Source organism: Tinamus guttatus, unplaced genomic scaffold (genome assembly GCF_059628265.1).
Source record: "Tinamus guttatus ecotype Peru unplaced genomic scaffold, ASM5962826v1 Tinamus_guttatus_pri_ptg000242l, whole genome shotgun sequence".
NCBI classification, from domain to species: Eukaryota; Metazoa; Chordata; class Aves; order Tinamiformes; family Tinamidae; genus Tinamus; species Tinamus guttatus.
The window spans coordinates 6,733,541-6,756,943 of NW_028288776.1; the positions used below are offsets into that span (position 1 = coordinate 6,733,541).

Sequence of the window (23,403 nt, forward strand, 5' to 3'; positions counted from 1 at the left end):
TGCTAAATAATCTTTTGACCCCTCTGAACATCCTCTGCAGAAGAATCTCAGCATCACTTTACAAGTATTGTTTATTCTCCAAATAAACCCACCCAGAGGAGAAAACATGCACATATATAAGACAAAAAGAAAAAAGAAAGAAAAATAATTTAAAAAGGATTTGTCCAGTAAGCAAGTCAGTGAAAGAGCTGATAATGAAGCCTTCATATCATAACTGCACTCTAGACTGAACTATGGGTTGAGCCTTTTTCCAGAGATGTCATATTACAAAGTTGTCCCACATGACAAAATGTTGAATAGCTAAAGTTTTGCTACTTTTTTCCCGTTTTTGCAGTAGTCACTAGTGAATTTGGACTTCACCTACAGCTAATACACTGATTTAATCAAAGTGGAGGAATGCAATTCATTATACAGGTGTACATATAAAAACTACATTAGTGACGGGGCGAGGATTATTTTTGCCATTTAACCACAGTTCTGAAGTTATGCTGAGGACTACACTGGGTATCCTAAGTACATCATCACATCGCTTTTCATGCAATTCTTTGACCTGGAAGTAGTCATAGTTTTCCTCTGTAAAATGGTGTGCTAAAGCTAGTTGTAATACCTGGTATTTTTACTGCCTGGCTCCATTTTTCTGCTGTCATATGTCAAAATAAAGTTTGAAAAAATGTAAATGCTTCACTGAGCTACAAACAATGAAAAAAGGTGTTCTGCCTGCCATCAACCCCACTGTTAAAATATTAACACAATGTAAATATTGTAATATTGAGGAAGTACACTGTGTCAGTACTTCCTGGCATCGTACAAGAGCTTCACTGTTCACTTCAATCCCTGCTGTTAGTTTTAAACACACACAACTTAAACAAGGCATCTGAGCTTCTCCAGTCCTGGTGTGGGATTGCAGAGAGGCAAAAATCTTACTGAAGGTTCTCTCTAGACTAAAAAACAAAGTATTACAAAAAAATCCTCAAACCCAAACAATTATGTAGATGTCAGTACTTCTGAGGCAAAAATATTCCACAGGGTCTTTCAAAATTCTTGGTATACTGCTGCCAAACATGGAAAGATCTTTGAGTGTGCTCCGTCCTCCCCTTCCTCAGAGAAGAAAAACAAGCTGCGAATGCCCACCAATGCCAAAAGCCTGAAAGCCCACGTTATTCATCATGGCAAAAGTCCCATTCCCCAGATTTGCCAGAAAGCACATTACTTGCAATTGACTCTCTCTTGCTCTCAATTGACTGAATAATAAGCATGCATGTAATAAAGAGAATGAAGCAGCTACCTGCTACTAGTAACCCAAATGTTGTTATCATAGGTCATAGAATTGCTGCCTAGCTGCGATAATTAGGCATTCATGAGGGAAGCATCACAGAAAATAAAAGCAGTCCCATGAAAATAGTGAAGAAAAGAATGATCTCTACTGAAAGCAAAAAGTTCTGGTCATACTTGCAAAAAGTCAACAGATTTTCTAAAGAGAAAGGAGAAAACTCTAGAAGTGTAAAGCCAAAATTCACTCTGCTGGTCTTGGTTAATGTAAGATAAAATCCTGCTACTGACAAAGCCAAAGATCTCATTAGTTTCAATGGGAATAGCATAAAGCCTTGAAATCTGAAATTACCACTATTTATGCTTAGAGGATTCATTGTGTCACGCACTGTGACATGTCTAACAAAGACAGTCCTTGTCCCACAGACCTAGTGATCTGAATTCAAGACAGCATGAAGTACTGGGGAAAGAGAACTGAATGTGTGAAATGTCTAATATTTCAGAAATGTCTAATCCCAGGAAAACTAGATGGCCAGGATGACAAGAAATGAGTTCTATGTACCATATTATGACAAAAGAAAGGAGCAAACACTGTTTCACACTACCACACAATCTATAAGGATTCCAAATCGCCACAGACTTCCTATGAATAATAGCCCTGTTCCATATTTAAATTACCTGCTGCTCCCAGAGCTTTCTCACCTTTCACACGTGCTCATATACACAAACGAGAGCTGAAACGAAAATGAACTGTACAATGCCTCCACATGCCAGTCGTAGCAATGGATAAACTCTACTCTTAACACAAGGTAAGAAATTGTCCTGGGGGTTAACACATTTTTTTCCACTTAACTTTAACTCGCTCACAGAGCCTTATCTTGGAAGCCATCTTTCAGTCACGTACCCAGCTGAAGGCTTGCATCACCAGAATCGTACATGATCAAGACTACTAGAAATCCCTTTTTTCCTCCCTCAGTGTTTTCTTACATGCCAGTTTATCTACTAAGGGAAAGCACTATGAACACAACACTTAGTCAACCTCTTTATCTGTCATCTTACTTAAAACAGGAGAAATACTCTGGAGAACTCAGGCAGCATTCAGTATGTAAAGTGGGCAGGAGACAGCTACAAAAAAAAAAAAAATCTAAGAACTAGAAGTCATTCCAAAACCGAACGACATACTGTGAGGGGGTTGTTCATTGTTTGTTTTTTAAAGACAAACAGGGATTTTTTTTTTGTCCGTTTCATGAAATATTATAGCTAAGATCCTGCTCTGCTTCCATAAATGGCTGTTTTTCTTGCTCTCGGTGGGTGGTCTCAGAGTTTTTAGAGGGGAACGGCACAAGCTAAAAACATAGGATGCTACAGAGATAGCCCACCTGCAGCGGTGGTGGGTGTGAAGGGGGAGAGAAAAGGTGATTTCAAAGGCCAAAACAGACTGTGGTAGGGGAAACCAAAGGTCAGAAATGTATTTACAGCTCTAACAATGGGGGAGCCCTGCTGAAATGAGCAGCTAAGGAGGAGATACACATTAGGAAAACAAGGGAAGAAGAAAAGAGGCAAAAATATTAGCTTTCACTTTTACTGTTAGTACATTTTTTTAAAGGCTGTTATTAGATTAAAAACAAATCAATAAGAAACTCAGACGTAATATCTGACATTCTTTTGTGTTTCTTTTACATTTCTATTTTATGCCAGCTGATTTATTGAAACACATTTTCCTTTAAAAGCCACAGTATGAACAATATGTCAGCACCAACACTTGCCCATGTTTTGCCAGGTGTCTTACCTGTTTTCTACAAGGAAGTCTACCACATATTTCTTCAGACAGTAGAGATGGGCATCCATCAGCCCTGTCCTGATGTGCATTCTAGGGTGCCTGGAAAAGGAAAGAAAAGGGAAAGTTGTAATGGAATTTTGCATGACTATTTTTCAAAGTTTGACTTTGCAATTAAGTCAGTGGATGGTGAAAAGTTTAACCAAGACAGATCTATTCCTGTCCATCTTTCACTGTATTAACAGAGAGGAGAATGACACAGGCTGCCATTATTAGACTGTGTCTATAAACTTACACCTGCTGGCTCCGGGTTGATTTGTTGCAAAAGAAAATACCTCCTCCCAGGAGTCATTACTCCTGCTACATCTTCTTATTTTTTTAAGTGGAAATTGCACATTGCTGGGCAGCAAGCCAAAGTAATGGGCCCAGAGTGCTAAAAGTTACAGCGGGTAATGTCAGGGTACAATAATTCAAAGCTTCTGGCTAAATGCCTGCCTTAATATGCAAGGCTGTGCACGTTCCACTAGCAAACACAACAACACTACTGTATTTTTTCCAACATTTCCTGGAGGGGGATAGGGATTGGAGATGGCATCTGCCCCCCGTTTGCCATAGTACGCATTGGAAACAGCCGTCAAAGCTCAGTTACAGAGTACCTGCCTCGTCAGCCCAGGACGACAGACAGGGTCAGCCAAATTCTCTCTCATTATTAGCCAAACAGCCTTCAAATAAGGCAGTCTTACCTATCAGACCAGGGGCACATTAGCAGTTCAGTAACTCAGAAGCCTCTATTAGCTTCAAATCTCTGTTAAGAGCAGAGCTCTAAAGCAGCAAGACTCATTTATTACTTCCTTTTGCGCATTCTCCTGGGATACAGTGGGATAGTCCTATGCAGCCTATCCCAAAGAAGCCTCAGGTTTTATGCCAATGCTGCTTTCCCTTCCACACACCTGTAACCTCATTTTAGAGCGTTCGGGATGTCTGCACGCCCTCCACTAATTCTTATGGCACAAAAGCCACAGAAGTATTTAGCTTAGAGATAAAAATAAAACAAGAAAAAAGACAAATTATGACGACACTGGGCTGTTTGAGATATCCGTAATTAGATTTGTGATCTCTAGGGAAGGTTATTTTGGAGGAGGGGAAAAAAAAATCAATTGACACCAGAAATTGCCTATATTTTTAGTTTTTCCTCCTTTGATGTCTGAATTTCATAATGGCATTTGAACCAAATATATAATCAGAATATTTCATCCATTTTTATTTTTTCTCCAGGATATGATTGAGTCAGATGTTTGTGATCAAGTTCCCTTTCATTGACTTTTACTTTCCTTATTTTGTAAGCTCAATAAAGGAATCACTAACAATGTCTGGAGATAATACGTATATTTAGTAAACTAACACTAGCATGCTGAAATATTTATCAACACCAAAGCTCCTGAGAATACCAGTTTTGAGTGTATTGCTCTTGATTACTGAACTGAACTTCCAAAGTATTTAAGGGGTAAAATTTTGTAATTTAAATGCCATCTCTCAAGCAGGTCGGTTCAAACAAGCAGGTTCAATTCAAACTTGGCATATTATTAAATACAGGGATGATCTCCTTAAGTCTCACTTGCAAAGAAACTTCTTATAATAACAGTATAACACTTGCAGCAAAGTACGTTGTACTCAAAAATGATATATACGCTTTTAGTAGATTACTTCATTAACTAAACATGAGCTCACCTAGCAATGCTCCAGTACTGATTATTATCAGTGACCCAGATGTTGCTGTGGAAGCCAGCCCAAATAGCAAGACTTCTTATGCAAAGAGGATAAGGACTCCACTAGTTATAATGAAGTCTTGCAATTGGAAGTCAGAAGACTCCCTCCTGCTCTGTATCCTCAGGATGGTTTCGATATTTTGTGTATTAGTAGGAGATGAAGAATTTTCATATTTTCTCCAAGAAAAACAGTGCTGCCTGCATTTAATTATTATATTCTGTATACTAAATAATATATAAATTTACTGTAATGGGTGGGAAAAAAAATGGGAAGAAATGAAGCAGCCAGGAACGTAGCAAAATTTAGCAATACAATGGAAGAAGGAAAGAGGCATAAAAATGAAACGGAAAAGGAATGATAGAAAGAAGGAGAGGGAAAGTGAGAAAAGAAAACAATTCTTAGCTTGAAGAAAGCCACCAGACTTCCTTCCCTACTCAGGACGTGTAACACCTCCCCTCTGCCACCCTTAAACACCAGGCAAGGCATGAAGGCTGCAAGGGCAGAGACGTAGAAAAGCAAAAAACAGGAACTCCCCCCGAACTGCTGGTTCTGTTGCCAGTTGTCTGTGGGGTTGTCATATATCCAGTCTTTCCATCTGCAAGCTGGAATAACACTTGAGCTACAGAGCAGGGCCCTGAGGATTTGCTAGCTGAGGTTTGTACAATATTTGCATACAGATAAAGTTGCTTAGCTGCAGTAAAAACGTGTAACATATTTACAGAGAATCGGTGAAAGTGGGTAGACAGTAGCTAAGTGTGATTCTACCTGCCGCTCTACCACAAAAAGTGCAGCCAGAGGTACTGGAACACTCCTTGGAGCCGGCTCGCAGCGTTGCATGTAGCCACCACAGCGGAACAACGCGCCGGACAGGAGGGAGGTCCCGCAATGAAAATCCACGGAAACACAGACCACCTAAGCCATTTGCAACCAAGCAGGCCCACGGATTAATATTCTAATCACAGCTTTAGAGGTCAAACAGGCAAGTTTGGGCACATGCATAAACAAAGCTGTGATTTCTGTAAAGCAGACTCGAGGAGAGGATGGCCACCCTAAAGCAGGCTGATAAGAGCACTCTATCATAACCAGCCACTAAAGATGACACCAATTTTCACCGACTAGTTCTCAGGCCAATTTATCTTCTGGTAAAAGAATAGGAGGCAAATAATCTAACAGATAACAAACTCTATCACCATTTCAAATGAGCATCTGGTTGCTAATACTGAAAGCCACACTCTTCCCATGCCTCTGATCTCTCTCTCTCTCTCCATCAGCTAATCTTTGCAGCATATGAAAAATGAGCTGGTCACAAGCAACAGCTGATACAGAGAGAATCAAATAACCAACAGTGCATGTGCTGAGGGCTGATGCACCTAGACTTACCGGTCTGAGGAAGATAATCCAGAATGCTTTTAATTATATCATCAAAGCAATGTGAAGGTACTAGGAGGGGCCAGCTGCAGATGGTTAAGTGTTAATGAATGCTGGGGTGGGTAGTTTATCAAAAGAAAATGACAGGATATATATCTGAGAGGATCACTATAAAGATGAAAGTTGTAGCAGCCATTGTTGGAGCTCTTTAATGAGCTAAGAATGTCACATGTGAACCCCCTCTCCGAATCATACCAATTACTAAATGAACTTCAGTTCAATCTAGCAAATGTAATCAAGCACAAGTCATTTAAACACATGGTAAAACTCTGCCATTATAGTGGCTATTATTGTATGTGTGCTTACATGCCAGGCAAGGGGCTGCTCCCAGTTGCAAGCTGTGTGTGTTAAGTGACGGCAGATTTTAGCCTTAATGATGAGGCAGGGAGGGCTCCCTGGCAGGAAAATGACAAAGAGGAGGCACAGGGATCTGTTGGGAAGCCCGGAAAAGATCAGCAGTTAAAAGAGCAATTTCCAAGAATGTAATTTAATGTGTAAAACGAGCTTTTATTAGCACATAATTCCACAAAATCCTGGCGTGGGGTGAGGGTGCATGAAGGTCTGCAAGAGTCCTTAGAAAGGTTGGGGTATGTAATTCCTCGCACGCCATTGTGAAATAATAAGCAGTACTAACAGGATTGATGCATGCTTCATACACAGCATTACTCTCAAAGGGGAGCCCTGAGCCTTTCTCTCTCTGATAACCTTGCTCAGGATTTTCTCCCTAAGGGAAATTAACCCCCGATAGAGCAAACTTCCCCTGTTCAAAAGCAAAAAGATGGACAATTGTTTCAGCTGTAAACTAATTAAGAGAGATTACCGCCAAGAGCTGGAGGTTCAAGCCGGCCCTGCACTCCCACTGACAACGTGATAATGCCAGGCGAGGGTCAAAATCATAAATCTGAAGGGAGCACACACAATGCTTAAAGCCAAAAAGCCTCTCTACTAAGCATGGGATATTGCCACATTAACCTCACCACCTCCCAAATAAACTAGCTGAGAAAGAGAAATCCCATGGTCTCTTTCCCTTTAACTTCATACAGCTGCTGACGGAAAATATGGAGGTCTATAAATGAGCTCAAAGAACCGAGGCTATCTGTACCTCATCTGAGCACTGAAATGGTGAAAAAGCAATCATAACTACAATGATTAATCTGGTTTCTGTACTGATACGCAAACTATGTCCACCCTTGACTTGTGGAATATTAGTTCATCCTTCCCCCATTTTCATGCAGAGTAAGTATAAACTAAGCATTCCACTCTTATTTTCTAGTTCAATCACACATAGCTCATATAGATGTGCAGCCCAGCTGCTACATTCTCCATATGTACTCTTACACAAAGAAACATACCATCTAATCCAATGCATAGTACGAGCCTTGATTGTCTGCATTTTGGAGCTGCTTGCTCTCATGTTGATATAAAACCAGTTTACAGAGCAACACTAAAAGAAGTCTTATAGCAAAAGCTGCCAGACCACCTTTAATGTCTCAAGCATTCCTACTTTTAAAGAAAAAAAAAAATCTCTAAATCACATTGCTCATTTACGGGACAGCTCTTGGCTGTAAACTCACTAATAATGAAAGACCACTGTTATGTTGGCTCTTCAAAATCCCAGACATCTTATGACCTTAATTTCACACAGTGCTTTTGGCCCAAAAGATCCCAAAGCACTTAGCAAAATGAATGTCCCTACTGTGTCCAAGGGCCCCTTTGCCCACCAGTGAAATGCTGCCACCTCCGGGCTGCCGCGCAGCAGCCGTAGGCCGCGCACAGCACGACTGCGACCAGCCGGCCTGCACAGCTCTGCTCAGGCACCCGCTTTCGGGTAGACTTCAGGGAAAATGAATAAAGTGTCAGCAGTGGCAAAACCTGTTCTGTTAGCACTATGAGAAATAACACTTTGGTGGCCGAAGAGAACTGCAGGAGAGACAAGGGGGGCAGCGTTGCAGAAACGCACGTGCCCGAGATGGATCTGAAGGCATCGGCTGCTACTGCTTGTGTTACAAAACGTGCCATGGGCCCCAAGGCCTTGGCCTCCGCTTCCAAGCTCGGCAGCACCCCTGGCTCCGCCTGTTTCTCCTCCGTAGTTTGTTACCATCTCAGATATGAAAGACACTTTGGTCCCTTGAGGACCTGGAGAGGGAGGACAGGCCACATCCACAGCGTAACTAACATCAGATGCTCCGTCAGCTTCCAGGAGATGTGTCCGATAGCGACCCAAGGAGAACTCCACATTGCATCCCTTGGGCTGCTGCTTCTAAAGAGACACTGAAGCACTTTTAAAATAAAATTAAAAAAAAACAACACAACATATTATTTACCTGATGAGCTACACTCTTGAAAATCTTCTGAATAAAAGAAATGTCTAATTTAAAACCTTCACCACCTGCCTTTTTTTTTTTTTTTTAGTATTATATATACATAATATACCCATGAGACATAGCAAAAATTACGAACCTGTTTCTGACAAAAATATGCTGAAAACTTTTTGGTAAAGGAACTTTCTTCATTGATAGGCAAAGATTAAATCACTTTAGGTTAAAGAGTATAGCACTCGGGACACAGGAGTAATATTGATTTTGGGTCAAAATCAGCTTATAATGAACCAGGATGAGCTCCTGTAGGAAGCAGTCACATCTTGACACCAACCTTATGATTGAACATAACCATCGCCCTGACTTCGAAGCTGAATGTCTAGGGGTTGGCTGTGCTCTCAGCTCATCCCAAAACCTTACAGAAATTGTTATTCTTTGTTCCACTTCAGTTTCCACATTTATAAATAAAAGAGAGAATAGTATTAAATTTAACACCCAAGTTGCCATACAGAGAGAGACCAAACTGATGAGTACAGAGTTCAGCATGAACCGAATACACTGCACTAGAGGGAGGGAATTGCAGGAGGGGCTTTATTAGTGGGTTTTACCCTTGAGCTCTGGCAGCTACTTGTTCTATCCACAGAGGAAAAGAATTAATCAAGCCTCACACGTAAAAGTTCTCTCCATGGTTTGCCAAAATATTTAAAGCAGTGTATACAAATGTAAGCTTTATTATTATATGCATTCAATGTAATCATCTTATGCTACAGTTAAGGCCAGGATGACAATAAACAGTTTATTGTACACCATAACTGATTCAGTTCCAACAGAACAGGACACGGCTTAGTCACTTTGGTTCAGATCTGGTATTTGAGCTTATTTGTCTTATGCTGGGCTAAACTATGATTTAAGAGATTTAATCAAGCTTTGGGAAATGCTTTCTTTGTTAAACAAGGAGAAAGAGCTAAAAGTCTGCACCTGGTAAGCTTAATATTTTCCAAATTTCAGCTCATTTTGCTTCCTGCCTAATGGAAATTCACATTAGTAAATAACAGTTTCCTAAAATCACCGGGGCTGAAAGGATGACAAAACATAAGAACAACAAGTTTTAAGCAAACAGCTGAAGCTGGAGAATAGTACAGAGGCTACTGAAGAACAGCAGCTCCTGCTGATCCCTCCTACGCCAGCTCCCAGAGGGCTAAGCAGTAGACATATGATATATTTTCTTAAATCAAATAATTACAGTAAATGCATGGGAAACAGTGAAACTAAACACTGGGTCAAAGCTGTAGGTCACTAGCAATATATAGCTTAAACACAGCAAGGCTGCCACTATTTCTTATGTCACTGGCCTAGACTCAAAGACAAACAGCACAGAATGGGAACGGTGCAGCTCGTGGCCAGGGCCTTGCTGAAGAAGCTCACAAGATGCTCTTGTGCCTCCCAGGCGACGTGGATTTCACTATTGTCTAGAATTCATAATCTGTCATCTTCAAAATTCAGAGATTTAAGGTCATTGCCCACCCTCAGACTACTGAAACACACAAAATGAGCCACTCACCCCACCTCCAACTACAAGCAAATACAGAAGAAGAAAAGACAAAAATAAGGTAAAAATAAGCGTCTCCCTTCACAGTGCAGTGCCCAGAAGCAGCACAACCATAGCTGACGTACACCTTTATTCTGCCACTGTGAAAAACCCTCCAGGTAGCTCAGGAAAGCCACCTTCTTCTGCACCATAGGTTCGTCAGAATTAAAAATCTCTCTTGCAACCTCTTCCTGTGCGCAGGCCATACCTCATCACTCACCCTCCTCTGGTAGGATCTTCAACTGAAGAGCAAACAGGCTCCTCTGCCAGAAGATGCATCTCTCTGCCTCTTTGTTTACAGGATACATACATTCAAACCATCATGTTTGTAAGAATCATCTAGGATTCTCTTTTTAAAATAAAAGACAATGTGCGCAACTGCCACTGCATCATTATTTCTACTTCTTTCCATAGTTAAATTTAATGGAACCCAAGAACGATCCAACAGGAGACTGACAGCAAGCTATCAGGCTTAGAAGGAAAGACAGACAGAGAGAACGAGACAGACAGAGACAATAAAAGGGCGTATCTAATTTTTACATCTCAAATGCTATTCAGCAGTGCATGTCTTGTGTTAGACAGACAGCAATATCTGGCTCCCTGCAGCATTTAAAAGTCTAGAAAGCAAGATACATGACATTAGCTCTGAATCCAAAGGGGAAGAAAAAAGGAAAAAAAAAATCAAATGTTATGTTTTAAATTACTGAAAACTACCTAAATCCAGCCCGTGTAGGACGTTCTCTGCAGTAAATCTGGCAACACTCATTTCCTTCTTCTACAGTAAGTGAATTAACCTGAGCTCCTGCTCCTTGAGGTTCTGTAGCCTCCTAGACTGATGCTTTGACCTGTGTTTCCTTTTGATTTCCCCCTGGAACCTACTGCTTCTGCCTCGATTTTGATTCATGACAAGGTTTTCTAGTCATAGTTATTCACATTGCAACTTTAAGTGTGGACATTTTAGCATGTGGTCACACACTAAGTAATCATCTTGACAAGATCTTAACAGACAACTATAAATGTCAAGCAGTTAATGAAAACAGCTTCATTTCAGCCAGAAATTAAAAGAAAGCGGGTACAGATCTAGACTCTGCCACCAGTGCAGAAGGAGCCTGGCTGTGGTGCCAAGGATATAGACTGGTTCACGCATTGAAAAAATACATTTTAGGGGAAACTACAATAAGCTCTAAGCAGCTAGATGAGATGAATGCTGCTTCCCTACAGCAAAATAGAAGGATTTCCTGGCTTGGGCAAGCTGAAGCCATGACTCAGCCAATGTATTCAGACAAATCCACAGATAGATGCTAGTCTGGATTTAGGACAACATCAACACTGAGCCATAAGACTTCGGAGCACAGACAGTGATCAGGGTTAGGGAAAACTCCAGCAGCAAAACATAGCCCAATTCTGCAGTGAAAAAAAAAAAAGAAAGAAAAAAAAAAAACCTCTGAGTGATCTGAACATCACTTAAAAATGGTAGGTTATTTGCATTCCTTTCTAGTTGTAGAGGAAATGATATTATTAAATACGTCAACTAGTATTTTGACAGTCAAATAAGAAATTAATTAAAACCTTGCAATTTGAAATTACAGTGTTCTTTTTGTAGTGTGACACCAGAATTCAAAAAAAAAAAAAAATCAGACAGAAGCCAACTGCAGAGAACTCCCCTCCTTTCAACTCAAAAGAACTTTATGAGTAATGATTTTAACAGCTAAATGGTATTTTACAAAGCACCATCAGAAATACTGTGGGACAATAAGAATGAGCATCAGAGAAGAAAAAGCACACCACCAGAAAACAAAATCAGCAACCCACTCATGAAAATCTATTGTTATCACAAGAAGCACAATACATCTACCCAGGGTCCAAATTTATATTTTTAAACAAGTAATTACAGTGGTTAGAACCACACTGGATTAATTTCTGGTTAAACTAGATTACTCATGATTTAAAATTTCCAGATTTTTTTAATAGCTATAACAGAAGTTGCTGCATCATATTACTTATTACTGTAAGAAAGTAAGCTTACACCTAAAATGCTTTCAGGAAGACGTAAAGTTGGAGCATTACAACATTAAACCCCAGCTGAATATAAACATAAATATACACCACATGCTAAAGACAGGGTTGGATTTTTAAAGTCTTTCTCATCTTTCACCAATGAATAGGATCTGAATAACAGCTTAAGCTGGGTAGGACCTTTTCTCTTTTTGCACAGCGAGTATCACGGTGGGCAGAAGATGATCCTGGCAAACTGAAGGCGAAGAAGCAGCGTTTGAAGCCCCACGTTGCTTCCTTCCCTCGGGTGGCTGCTGCTGAAAGAGAAACTTGGTGCAAACGAGAGCATCGTTCTGCACATCGCAGCGAGTCCTAATGCACTTAATATGGGAGGAGGGTTGGGAGGCAGCTGCCTTCGTAATAAATACAAGAAACAGTCACTGTTGCTTTAAAATAAACCTCCTTGGAGGAAAAGTTGCCTTGACAGCTAGTAAGACACTGCTCATCAGTATATTTGCACAATTTAAATACTGATTGCAGCTGCAATTACAAAGTCCAGTTTTTGGCTAAAACTAGCAAGTGTCTCACGGCTGTGAGAAGGGGACGTTGGCACACTACTTGTTTGGAGCTCCGTTTCAGCGATGAAATAGATAGGAGAAGCACTATTAATCCAGACTTTATTGGTCCCTAGTAATGAAAGCAGTAGTACAGAGCCATTTTCACTGTTGATCACAAGCTGAGATCAAAAAGCAAAAAGGAGAAGAGGGCAGCTGAGCCCTGCATCAAGCCGGCCATCGGTGGTAGTGATTTAGACATCACTGGCTAGAAGCAATAAACTGGCTGTAGTGAATAACAAAATTCAGATGCCTCTATAATTTACTTTTAGGGCAAGTCTCTTTACAAAGACCAGAGTGGCAACAAATCCAAACCCTCTCCTTTACAAGGCAAAATCCATGGCAGGACAATTTCCTCATCTTGAAACACTTAAAGAAAACACAAAAAGGAAAAGAAAATGCGTATTGGATGACCCGAAAATTATCGTTTACTATTTTATGACAACCTCAGATACTATTAAAACAAAACACTTCATATTCCCTCCTTGCTTGGAAGGGACCAGGACCATTCTCCATCTGTGGTTGTGGACTGCTTCAGTATTATCCAACTGCATAAACGAAACTAGTGTCAAAATTAAGTTTTAAATGGCTTGAGGTTTATAAGGAATTAAAGAAGGAAAAATTAAATTTGAAACTCTGCTTGTTTACTAGGACTAATTAAATATGCCAGATTTCTGGGCAAGCTTCCTAGCCTGTGGCTACTACGTTACTGGCTTGTAAAACAGTCAACAAGTATATGAGTACAAAGCACAAATACAATAACAGAGATTCATGTACAGTCTTGCCCTTAGCTTGTAAAGAAAAAAATGTATTGGGAACAATCTGTAACTATAAAGACCTGTGCTAACTCTCTGGACTGTATAAGTAATATAAAAAGACCCAAGTCTACAATGGCTGCTTTTGCAGAAAACAGTATTAAACTGAAGAGTGTAAAGAAGCCACGAGCAACAAACAAAATGCGCAGGAAGCCTTAAAAGACTCCTGTTATATTGCTTCTAAAAGACCCCAAGCTTCTGACTCTGCTCCCAGTATATCTTGCTATTAAAATTAAAAAGTAGTTGTGGCACTTTGGCATGAGAAGTGGGCCTGATGACTAACCAAGGAAGGTGCATTCTGAGAAAAAGTAGATTTTGTATTTATACAGCAATTCACAGGAAGATAAGCTTTCTTCAAAGAGCTGGAATATCTGATGTAACATAAGCAAGGACCATATCCTTAACTGCAACACCCATTTGGCTTTTAAACTTCTAAACTAAATGCATTGTCCACTTGTGAGAAAACCATAAACAAAACCAAGAAAGAACACACTAAAGCTAACTTCAGCTTAAATGGATCTTCTGGATATTGCTCATCTTGGCATGCAGGCAAAAGGAAAGAAAATAAAAGTAGTGGCAGGAGAAGGAAGGGCAATAAGGTTCCCCAGCCTAAATGCCGTTCTTTGTACATCCTTCTCTCAGGAAAAACTTCCATTTACTTTCAGCAGCAATTTCTACAAAAGTGGCAAAAAGATCTTAATGAAGGAACCCTTGAAAACAATTTTGCTGCCTTGACGGCTTCAGAATGAACAACCTCTTATAGTTACTCTGAAATTAATGCATGTTTCCACTGTACAGTAGCACTGCTCAGCTTTAAGGAAATCAGGAATTATGCTTCAATAAAAATCCAGCCACACAAATATTCTGCTATAAAAACAAATGCATAAACATATAACTCTCCAACTCCCAGAATCACGTACACGAGGCAGAGGAAAAATGATATAAAAAAACTAGATTTTTGTTTATATCTGTGATTTACAAGAGCAATTCCAGAAACTAAGTTCTTCTACAGAGGCCCTGATTTAATTAGCCTGCACAGCACACTTGATTTGTGCGCAAACCTCTGACGTACATTGATAAAAAGACACGAATAAAAATCAGACACAAGATCATTTGCTAAACTTACATGCTCAGGTGCAGATAAGAGTTCTCACATGCCCTCCCATGAGCTCTTCCCTACACGCAAACGATCCTTTTTCCATGTATACAAACTGTGCATGTTTTCAATTAAAAACACGACTGAATCAATTGAATCATATATTCTTGTAAACCAGCCAGAAAATCAAATACAAATTAAAGTCCAGAAGAATTTGCTGGAAGTACAAACCATACAGCACAACATTTCCATTTCTAGTAATAAAAAAAAAGCCACCTCTCCTTTCAAAGCAGAGCTAGAAGTGACCCAGCAGTATATAAAGATGCTGTTGTTCAGAAGCAAAGTGTTTGAATAATAAAAGATACTTAGAAAACATAAATATACCTGGTAAAAATCTCAGCTTGGCAAGTAAACACAAAATGATCAAGTAACAGCAGACATTTACTTCGTATGTTCTGGTTAACAGCTAACCTCAAGTGATCATTTTTATATTAAGATCTATTTTGGGTCTTACTATCCAAGTGAACTACAAAGTTACCTCTTTCAAGACAGCAGCAAGGAAGTCTCATTAACTGTTGCAGGTAGGCATGAACAAGACTGCTAATAAGCAGTTCTTGTAGCATTATTTCACTGTATATTGGCACTTTTTGTCTATCTGTCTTTCCTCATATTACATTTAGAAGCTCAAACATTGCAGAACTTTCAGAATGAATATTAACTATAAGTGTAAATAAGAAAATACTTTCCAAGACAAAGTTCACGGTCAAGTCAGCGCTGACCTGCAGGGAATGCTTTCGAGGCTCAGTAATTTCCTTCCTCTGTATAACTCCATCTAACTCTCCCTACCAGTGCTCTACCCAGCCTGCAGCATGCAGGAATCAACAGCCTTGACCAAATAAACTTGCACTTTGATATCAGTTCAGCCTTTGCAAAGCTATGGACCTGTATGCACTGCGAGTGGCCTTGATTAATCACACACATAGCACTCTCCTGGCTGTAGCCTCAAATTGCTATATGGTAGTACTTTCCCACAAGCCTCATTAATTTTAATTGTTTTTACCAAGAACAGCTCTGGTCACCTTTCATCTCTCCACCATACAGTAACTTTCCTTAATAACTGACCAATGATGAAAATGACTCACCAGCATATCTGGAAAACTAAGGAAACAGTAGTGTCCTAAGACATCCAGCCTCTGGATACTCGCATGAGACTTGCTTGAATTAAAACTTAGGTTTTCTTATCACCATTGTAAGAAAAGTGGAAATCAGCAGCAGTGCAGCAGGCATATAGCAGGTAAAAAGAGCAAAAGCTTTTGAAAGTCCTGAATTGCAGCTATGAGTCACCTCCACAGTGGACGCAACATTTTTATTTAGGAAAATTAAGTAGTCACTGGACAGAAAGTGTGTTAAGGGGGAATTAGCCTTAAATTATTTTGCTGCAGGCTGCTGCCTTCCTAATGGTGAAAAAAATCCTTTATAGCCTCAAAACACAAAACCAAAGGAACACTGGCAGGCTCCTTTCCAGCAGGTTCTTCAGCTCTGCTTCAGCCCTAGTGTTTGGCACTTCTGCTGTCTGTAGCATTCTTGACATACATGTTCATCGGATCCTCATTTACGCACATGATATCTGTGGGGCCACTATTTCACAGGGCAGTATCACCTTTTGCTTTATTAACACAGTTTGTCATTTGGAAAACATTAACTCCTTCTCTTCATGCATAAGATTTTCACAAAGGCACACACAAGAAGCTTGCTTGGCAGCCCAAGTCAACTCAAAAGGCGCTTTAATGCAGAAATTATTGGCATGCTTTTAAAATGTCTTGGGAGAAATGAAAACAAGTAGTCTGGGGAGCAATCACTTTCTAAAGGGAATTGGCTTTCTACTATAAAAAGTAAACTATTTAAAGCAAGAACTATAAAGGATTTTAACTCTTATTTGACATTTGCATTTTGGTAGGACCTGAAAGTGCTGACCCAAGCTGCACATATTGGTAACAAAAATGCCCTTCTTAAGAGTGCAAGAACTGCCACCAGAAGGTTGTGCTGGAAGTGGACAGCAGCCAAACACTGCGATTATAAAATATCACCTTTTCTCCTTCATCCCGGCTAGCGGAGACCTCAGAAACCCCACACAATCCTCCTACTGTTCCTGCACCTCCTCCGGAGGCCGCCGGGGCCTTGGGGCAGGCTCCGGGCCCCGGGAGGCCCCGCACGGCGCGCGGCTCCGCGCGGCCCTGGCACCGGGACGGCCCCGCGCGCCGGCTCTGCGGCTGCCCGACCCGCGGCGCCAGCCAAGGCCACCGTGTGCCAAAGCAGCCCGGGGACCACGGGCAGCCACCCCTCTGCAGCCGGGGTCACACACCTAGGAGCAGTGGCTTGTTAATGCAAAAAATATATGTTTGTTTATTTCCACCATATGTTCTGCGCTTTTGTGCGAAGGACTGGAGAATAAATGACTAAATCGAAAGGGAATTACAAAGCATAGTGATTATAAGAACAGCAGTGTGCCACAATAAAGTATAAACTACACAGCAATACATCTAAATATTATTGGGGCCTGACAAATGCAGAAATACAAGTCCTGAAAGCCACCAGCTAGATGTAAACACGGTTTGTAGCTCGTGCTGCATGCAATGTTACGGCAGCTGCTCTTTGTAGAGGTCCGACTCCAATTCTAAACGCAGGAAAAGCGACAGCTAATACCCCGTACTCAGAGTGGCATTTTACCTTCACAGTGATTTATGATTTATGATCTTATGAGACAGGAAAGTAGTATTATCTTCATTTAAAAATGAGGAAACTCAGAGACAAAAATCAGGGGCCATGAAGCCAGGTAGAGAGCAGGATATCTCCTTTTTTATTTCTTCATACTTCATGACACCACCTTCTTGATATAAGATCACCTGCTTGCATTAACTCACATTTAAATTTACATTCTTTCTAACACCACTTACAGAACAAGAACGCTCTTCCTCTGTAAGAAAAAGGTTTTTTACTTTAATGGCTCTCTATAACAATCACACAGATGAACATCTTTCTTTCCCCCTCCTACCCTCAAAGAAAATTACAAATTACTAGGAAATAAGGTCAGATAACCTTTCTGCAAATACAGATGTTCAGGACATGTAAAGTCATTTTTTATCCCAGCCATGAGGTTATCCCCACCACATATAAAGCCTTGTAATCTATATAATTTCCCTAGTGTCATCATTTGTCCTTCTCAGTTGGCAAATATTAAGGACATAGCAAAAACATGTCAAAGTCTGATTTTTTTGAGTCTCTGTGTTCATATAATAAGGCAAATTGGAAAAAAAATGCAGGTCCTGAATTCTACAGCTGCAGTATCACAACTTGCATCGAAAGCAAATGCAAGAGACAAAACCCCTCAAATCTTTAATACACATTATTTTCTCAAGTAGTAAGATACACAAAAAACATACCAGCAAGCAGTAATTTGGCTCAGGGATCCATCCCCTCAGTAACAAGGGGCTACCTTTAACTCCTTGCCTAACAAAGGAATCCAAATTGTGTAAACCAATGTCTCAATTAAGATTTTGTTTAGGAAGAGTTCCGGAAGAGAGGCAGAATGTAATCATTTGCTAGCTTGGTGGCTCCAGAGGTCTGGAAGTGAGTGCAAAAAGAATGGAGTTGAATGTGGGAAGGGTCCATTATTCTTTCAATAGTGTCTGGGGCTGCAAAATATGTGCTTGCATACCTTCCTGCTTGAAAAGCTTAAATCTCCAGTAGCTTCTTGGTCTGGGAAAATGGCAAGCACCCAAATGTTAACCCAGGGATCTAGGAAAAAGATCTACCCAAAGAACAATATTTTTCAAGTGCCCTAGAAGTGAAAAAAGAAAAGGGGGCCATAAAGAGAAGTCTCGTTCTCAGGGGATTTTACTCCTGTGTGTCTGCGGCTCCTCAGGTGCTGCTCCCCACACACATCCCAGCCCATTCTAATGCAAGAAGGGAGAGGGCCTCTCTGCAAATAATCACACTTGCTGAAAGACCTGCCCTGCATAAATATCTCGAACAATAGTACAAACAGAAATCAGCTTTCTTCCTCTCTACTTTAGCTGAAATTTATGGCACCGCTGGCCGTGATTCTGTTATTACTGTTCTACCTGGCTAAGATTCAAAGTTGCAGAAGTGAGAATTTCAGAGACTTTCAGCAATGCTGTAGCTCATCTGGAGGTGGGGTTAAGAAGCAAAATAATAAATAATAGTATTAATACAGAAAGAATCCTGTAACCAGGGCACTGAAAGTAAAAATACTATATATATATATATATATATATATACACACACACATATATGTATATGCATGAACACCTGCACTGTAGAGACAAGACAGGCAGAAGTTAAGGACATGCTTCTCAAATGATATTTAATGCTACAGCTTGAGAATAATAAAGCAAAGAAGAAAAAAAGCAATACTGAAAGATGGTCTCTTGCAAATATCATCAGCTGCTCAGATCATTTAAATGCAGACAAACTAGACGTTCAGCTTTAACTTGAATCTCACTTGATTTCTTACTGGTTCATTTCCAGCCCTTGGAGTTTAATTAAAGTCCATCAGCCATTTTTTTTCTTCTGTCTGCTTTAAGCTGTTCCCTTAAATCTGTATGCACTGACTGATCTACATTTCCTGAACTCCTGAGCTTTCACTAATCTGAAATTAAGAATATTCCTCTCCTCTTTTGTTTTTCAGGAGTTTTTTTTTCTTTTTTTCGCCTTTAATATTAAAGAATTTCAAGATGGTCAAGAAGACTAGCTAAAGAAATAACAACTGCTATTGCCAGCCAATCTGCAGGTATGCTGGTACATGTAAGCTATGTATAAAGTAAGTAATTGTGGAAGGTGAAATGCTCTGCATTGCCAGTTAGCATATGAAAGTCTAATCATCACTTCTCTTAATTCCTAGTTGAGTATTTCATATTGGTTGGGGAAGGAGAGAGTTCTATACAAAATCTCTATGATGGCTGGATAATATATTTTACTAGTAGCAGAAGGAAATATCCAGTCTTTACAAACTGGAAAAAAGCTACAACCAATTTGAAGAGAAAAAGGGGGATTCATAGTCAGAGAAAATGAAGGTTGCTCAAAGCTGAAACGTAAGAGCTGCTGCCCTTAGGAAGGGATCACTGCTATTTACTCGATCCACTGGAAGAGCTCCCGGGGAGCGCGTCTTCGCAAGAGAAAGGATAGTTTGCTATGCTCTTCATTTCCTGTGTAATTCCAGAAACTGCCAGCACAATGCTGTCTGGGGAGAACCACACAACGGCTATTCACAAGGGAATTCAGCATTGTATTCTGAATGAATGGAAACATTTTGAAAGATATATATTTGCTGGGAGTAAAGCAGAGTGCAAAACAAGGATCGCAGGCACACATATATACCTCTAAGCAGTTAATTATATGCTCTTATTCTTTCCATTAGGGCTTGTGCCTTATTCTTAGCAGTGCTAAACAAATCATCGAGATTGGAGTTCACAATGGCCAAGAGTAAGTGTAATAAATTAGCATTAAAGAATTTGCAACTAGCAGTTCAGTTGATACCCAGTGTAGCTAATATTAATTAATAGCTACAGGCTATCATTTTATGTGTCTATTAGACACATAAATAGTCTATTAGACAGACTATCATTTTTATGTGTCCCTGTGAGTTAGTGATTTGGGATCTCAGCTACTAGGCTGATGGAAAGGCTCTTCAAAATCCAGGTTGCTTGGCATCAGCTAGATTAATAGTGTCTTGGAAAAATCCCACAGGTATTTCCCTCCAGCCTACTGGAAAAGCTTCTGCCAAACATGACATTAGAGAATAATAATAGAAAAAAAGACAACATGGTAAGGGAACCACAAGAGTAAGCTCTGCTTGGGCTAAGCAACCAGGGCCTCAGCTCCATGCAGAATTAGGCTTTCTAACTGAAGAGGAACAGTCACATGCCTCATTTCACCCTTACTTTGCTTTAAACCAGGCAGTTTCCTCCCCCCTGTATTCCACATTGGCTGCTAAATTCCCCAACGGCGGGTGTTAACTAACTCCGCATTCCAGTCTGCTCTGCGTCATGGAGTCCCACATCCCGCTGATGAGTAACACATGTCGGACATGTGGTAGGGGAGAGCCTGACAGCGCTCACACAAGCAGGGATAGCTCCTCTGACCTCTGACTTTTCTCTCTGTGCCATCCCGCCTGCACAACACGGACTCTGGGCCCCTTTATCACTTGCTGGTCATTCTGGAAACACCGAACACAAGGCCAAAACCCCAAGATTTCAATAGACTCTTATGTTCTACCTCATCAAATCCATGCTACGGCTGAGCACAGATTCCAAGCAAAATCTGACCATTCGGTGTCTCCTCCATAACCAGACCATACAGAGGAATTTCTAGATCAAACAGGTTACATCTGGGTCAACTGGGCTAAATATAACACAAATAACTAGCGATGGATACAGCTCGCACCAACTCTGGGAGATGAACTGAACTCATTGCACAGCTAAGAAGTAAGGACACAGCAGCAACTGCACCAAAACATGAACACTTCTAAAACGAGGAGAGCATCTGTTGTCTTTTGGAGACCCAAGGCTCCTTCGGGGTAACAATGAGATGCAGCCTCGCATTGTCCGGTAAGGTGACTCACGCAAAGTTCCGCGTTTACCAAGTCACATGCACTCAGCAGTGTCCAAACAACAAAGTCATCTCCTCCTCCTTTGAAAACTTTGAATCACAGCCCGAGTGGTGATCTGAGACTACAGCATTAGACAGACAAATGGATAATGACAGTCCAGGCAACATATATTTACTGACGATTGGGAACCAAATGCCAAGCCCCATGCTTGCTGCTTTTAGTCTTATGTTTTCTGTAATGCTGGAAAAAAAGGTTTGTAGCCAAACTAAACCCATTGCTAATCAGTCTTTCTGTGGATAAATTCAATAAGTGTTCTTATTAATATTTCCAGATTCTAGAAATTCCAGATTTTAAGATTCGTGACTGCTTATCTGTATGTCTGTGAAGACATGGCATGCCCTTGCCTTTATATGTAGGACTGGACAAGTTGTACATTCTTTCAACCCATTACTGAATGAATAAAAAATATAGCAACAGGAAAACACAATAAAAACAGTGGATGCAGTGGATACAACAGTAGCAGCAATAGCAGTATGCTCTTCAAAGCTCAATGTCTCAAAAACTGCTTTCACAATATAGCCAGATTTGCTGCACAAATATAAAATATAAACATCAATTAAAATATTTTCTTTATATTCGTCTAACAATCATTTTAAAAACAGTAACTAAAAAAGTACTTCATCTCTGAAGTTGAAGGCTACAGTCATTCCCAGGATGCATTTTCAGAAAAAGCATAACTAGTTGAGCAAAGTTTAAATGCATAATAAAAAGGCATACTTTCTGAGCAAACTAACTCATTCCAGGTTATAGCAGTAACTCTTAGGGAACTGAGAACAGGCGAGCAAGATCTCCAAGGGCATCCTGAGAGCATCTTTTCCCAATCCATGGCTTAAGCAACAACTCACAACCCAACAGTCTGCTGCTGAAGTGTTCAGCAAGCTCCTCTTCTCTATGAAGAGGAATCTATATTTCTTCAAGAGGAATCTATATTTCTTCTCTATGAAGAAATATGATTTAAGTTAAACCAATGTTTTTGAAATGTGGTTATAGACTGAAAAGTTAGTGTGTAAAAATTGCACCCTCTTATTCAGTAGACCTCGTTCCCCTGTTTTGATTCAGAGACGGATTTGCTTACTTTACTGGCCAAAATAACATTTTACAACTTTCTAAATTCCTACTAGCACTGCGAAACCAATTCAGTTCTGGAAAGGGGAACCAGATTCTGTTTTGGCTTGTGCATCTGCAAAAGGATTATTACCTAAATCTACACAAACAACTTTGATTTTTGTGATGAGTGAGCCAAAAAGAACCTGATATATTTTCTGGATGGTAATCAGAAAAAATTAATTCCTATTTATGAAAAGAGCAGATACCAAGTTTCCCCACATGGGAACAACACCAAAGCAAATACATATATTTATCTGTAGGCAGCTGAGTTAGGGCTCCCGGGACTGCCCCACAGTCGACGCTCACAGTTTCCCTACCAGGTCCAGGTCTGTCAGTGGTACTGCCTATGGGAGCATGGGGACACAAACCACGCTATCAAAGTCCCGCTGTTTAATCTATTAGAAGTGATCCAACTCATTTTGACACACGTGGCTTACGGAGAGCTCCCTCATACATCCAGCCTGGCCGTGGTCTTCCCCTTGGCCACACAGCTGTCCCTGGAAGGGGACACCTCCTTGAGGATGTTTTATAGAGTGGAGCATTTGCCTGGATCTGTGTCACTCCCACTCTTCCTCAGGGAGCTACATTTTGAATTAAAAACAAATAAAGCACCAAAGGTGATTCAAAGTATTTCCCAGACACCTTCTCAAGGAAGGCAGTTTAAGATAACAGAAATGCTGAGGAAGTCCCAGTGCATTTATATACAATCCATTTATTTAAAATAAATCATCAGAAGAAGAAAAAAGAAAAAGGCAACATCCCAAGGCAACAGAAAGGATATCGAGTGGATCAAAACTATTTCTGAACTCTCATTACCTACCCACTTGGCAACACTAGCTTTTAAAATGATACAGCACCATCATTTTTACTTTCATGGTGCGAGGGAAAAAGGGACGAAAAAATTCCTCCCCTGCTCTACCCCCTTCTTTTTATTAAAATAT

At 40.3% G+C, this 23,403-nt stretch overlaps 1 protein-coding gene across 1 annotated transcript in view; it reads right to left on the reverse strand.

Annotated features, from left to right (window-relative positions):
- EIF2B3 (eukaryotic translation initiation factor 2B subunit gamma) overlaps window positions 1–23,403 on the reverse strand; it is a 95,227-nt gene that overhangs the window by 42,933 nt on the left and 28,891 nt on the right. The window contains exon 6 of the mRNA XM_088526139.1: window positions 3,059–3,148. Coding sequence (XP_088382265.1) covers window positions 3,059–3,148 — 90 coding nt within the window. The remainder of the gene's footprint in view (window positions 1–3,058; window positions 3,149–23,403) is intronic.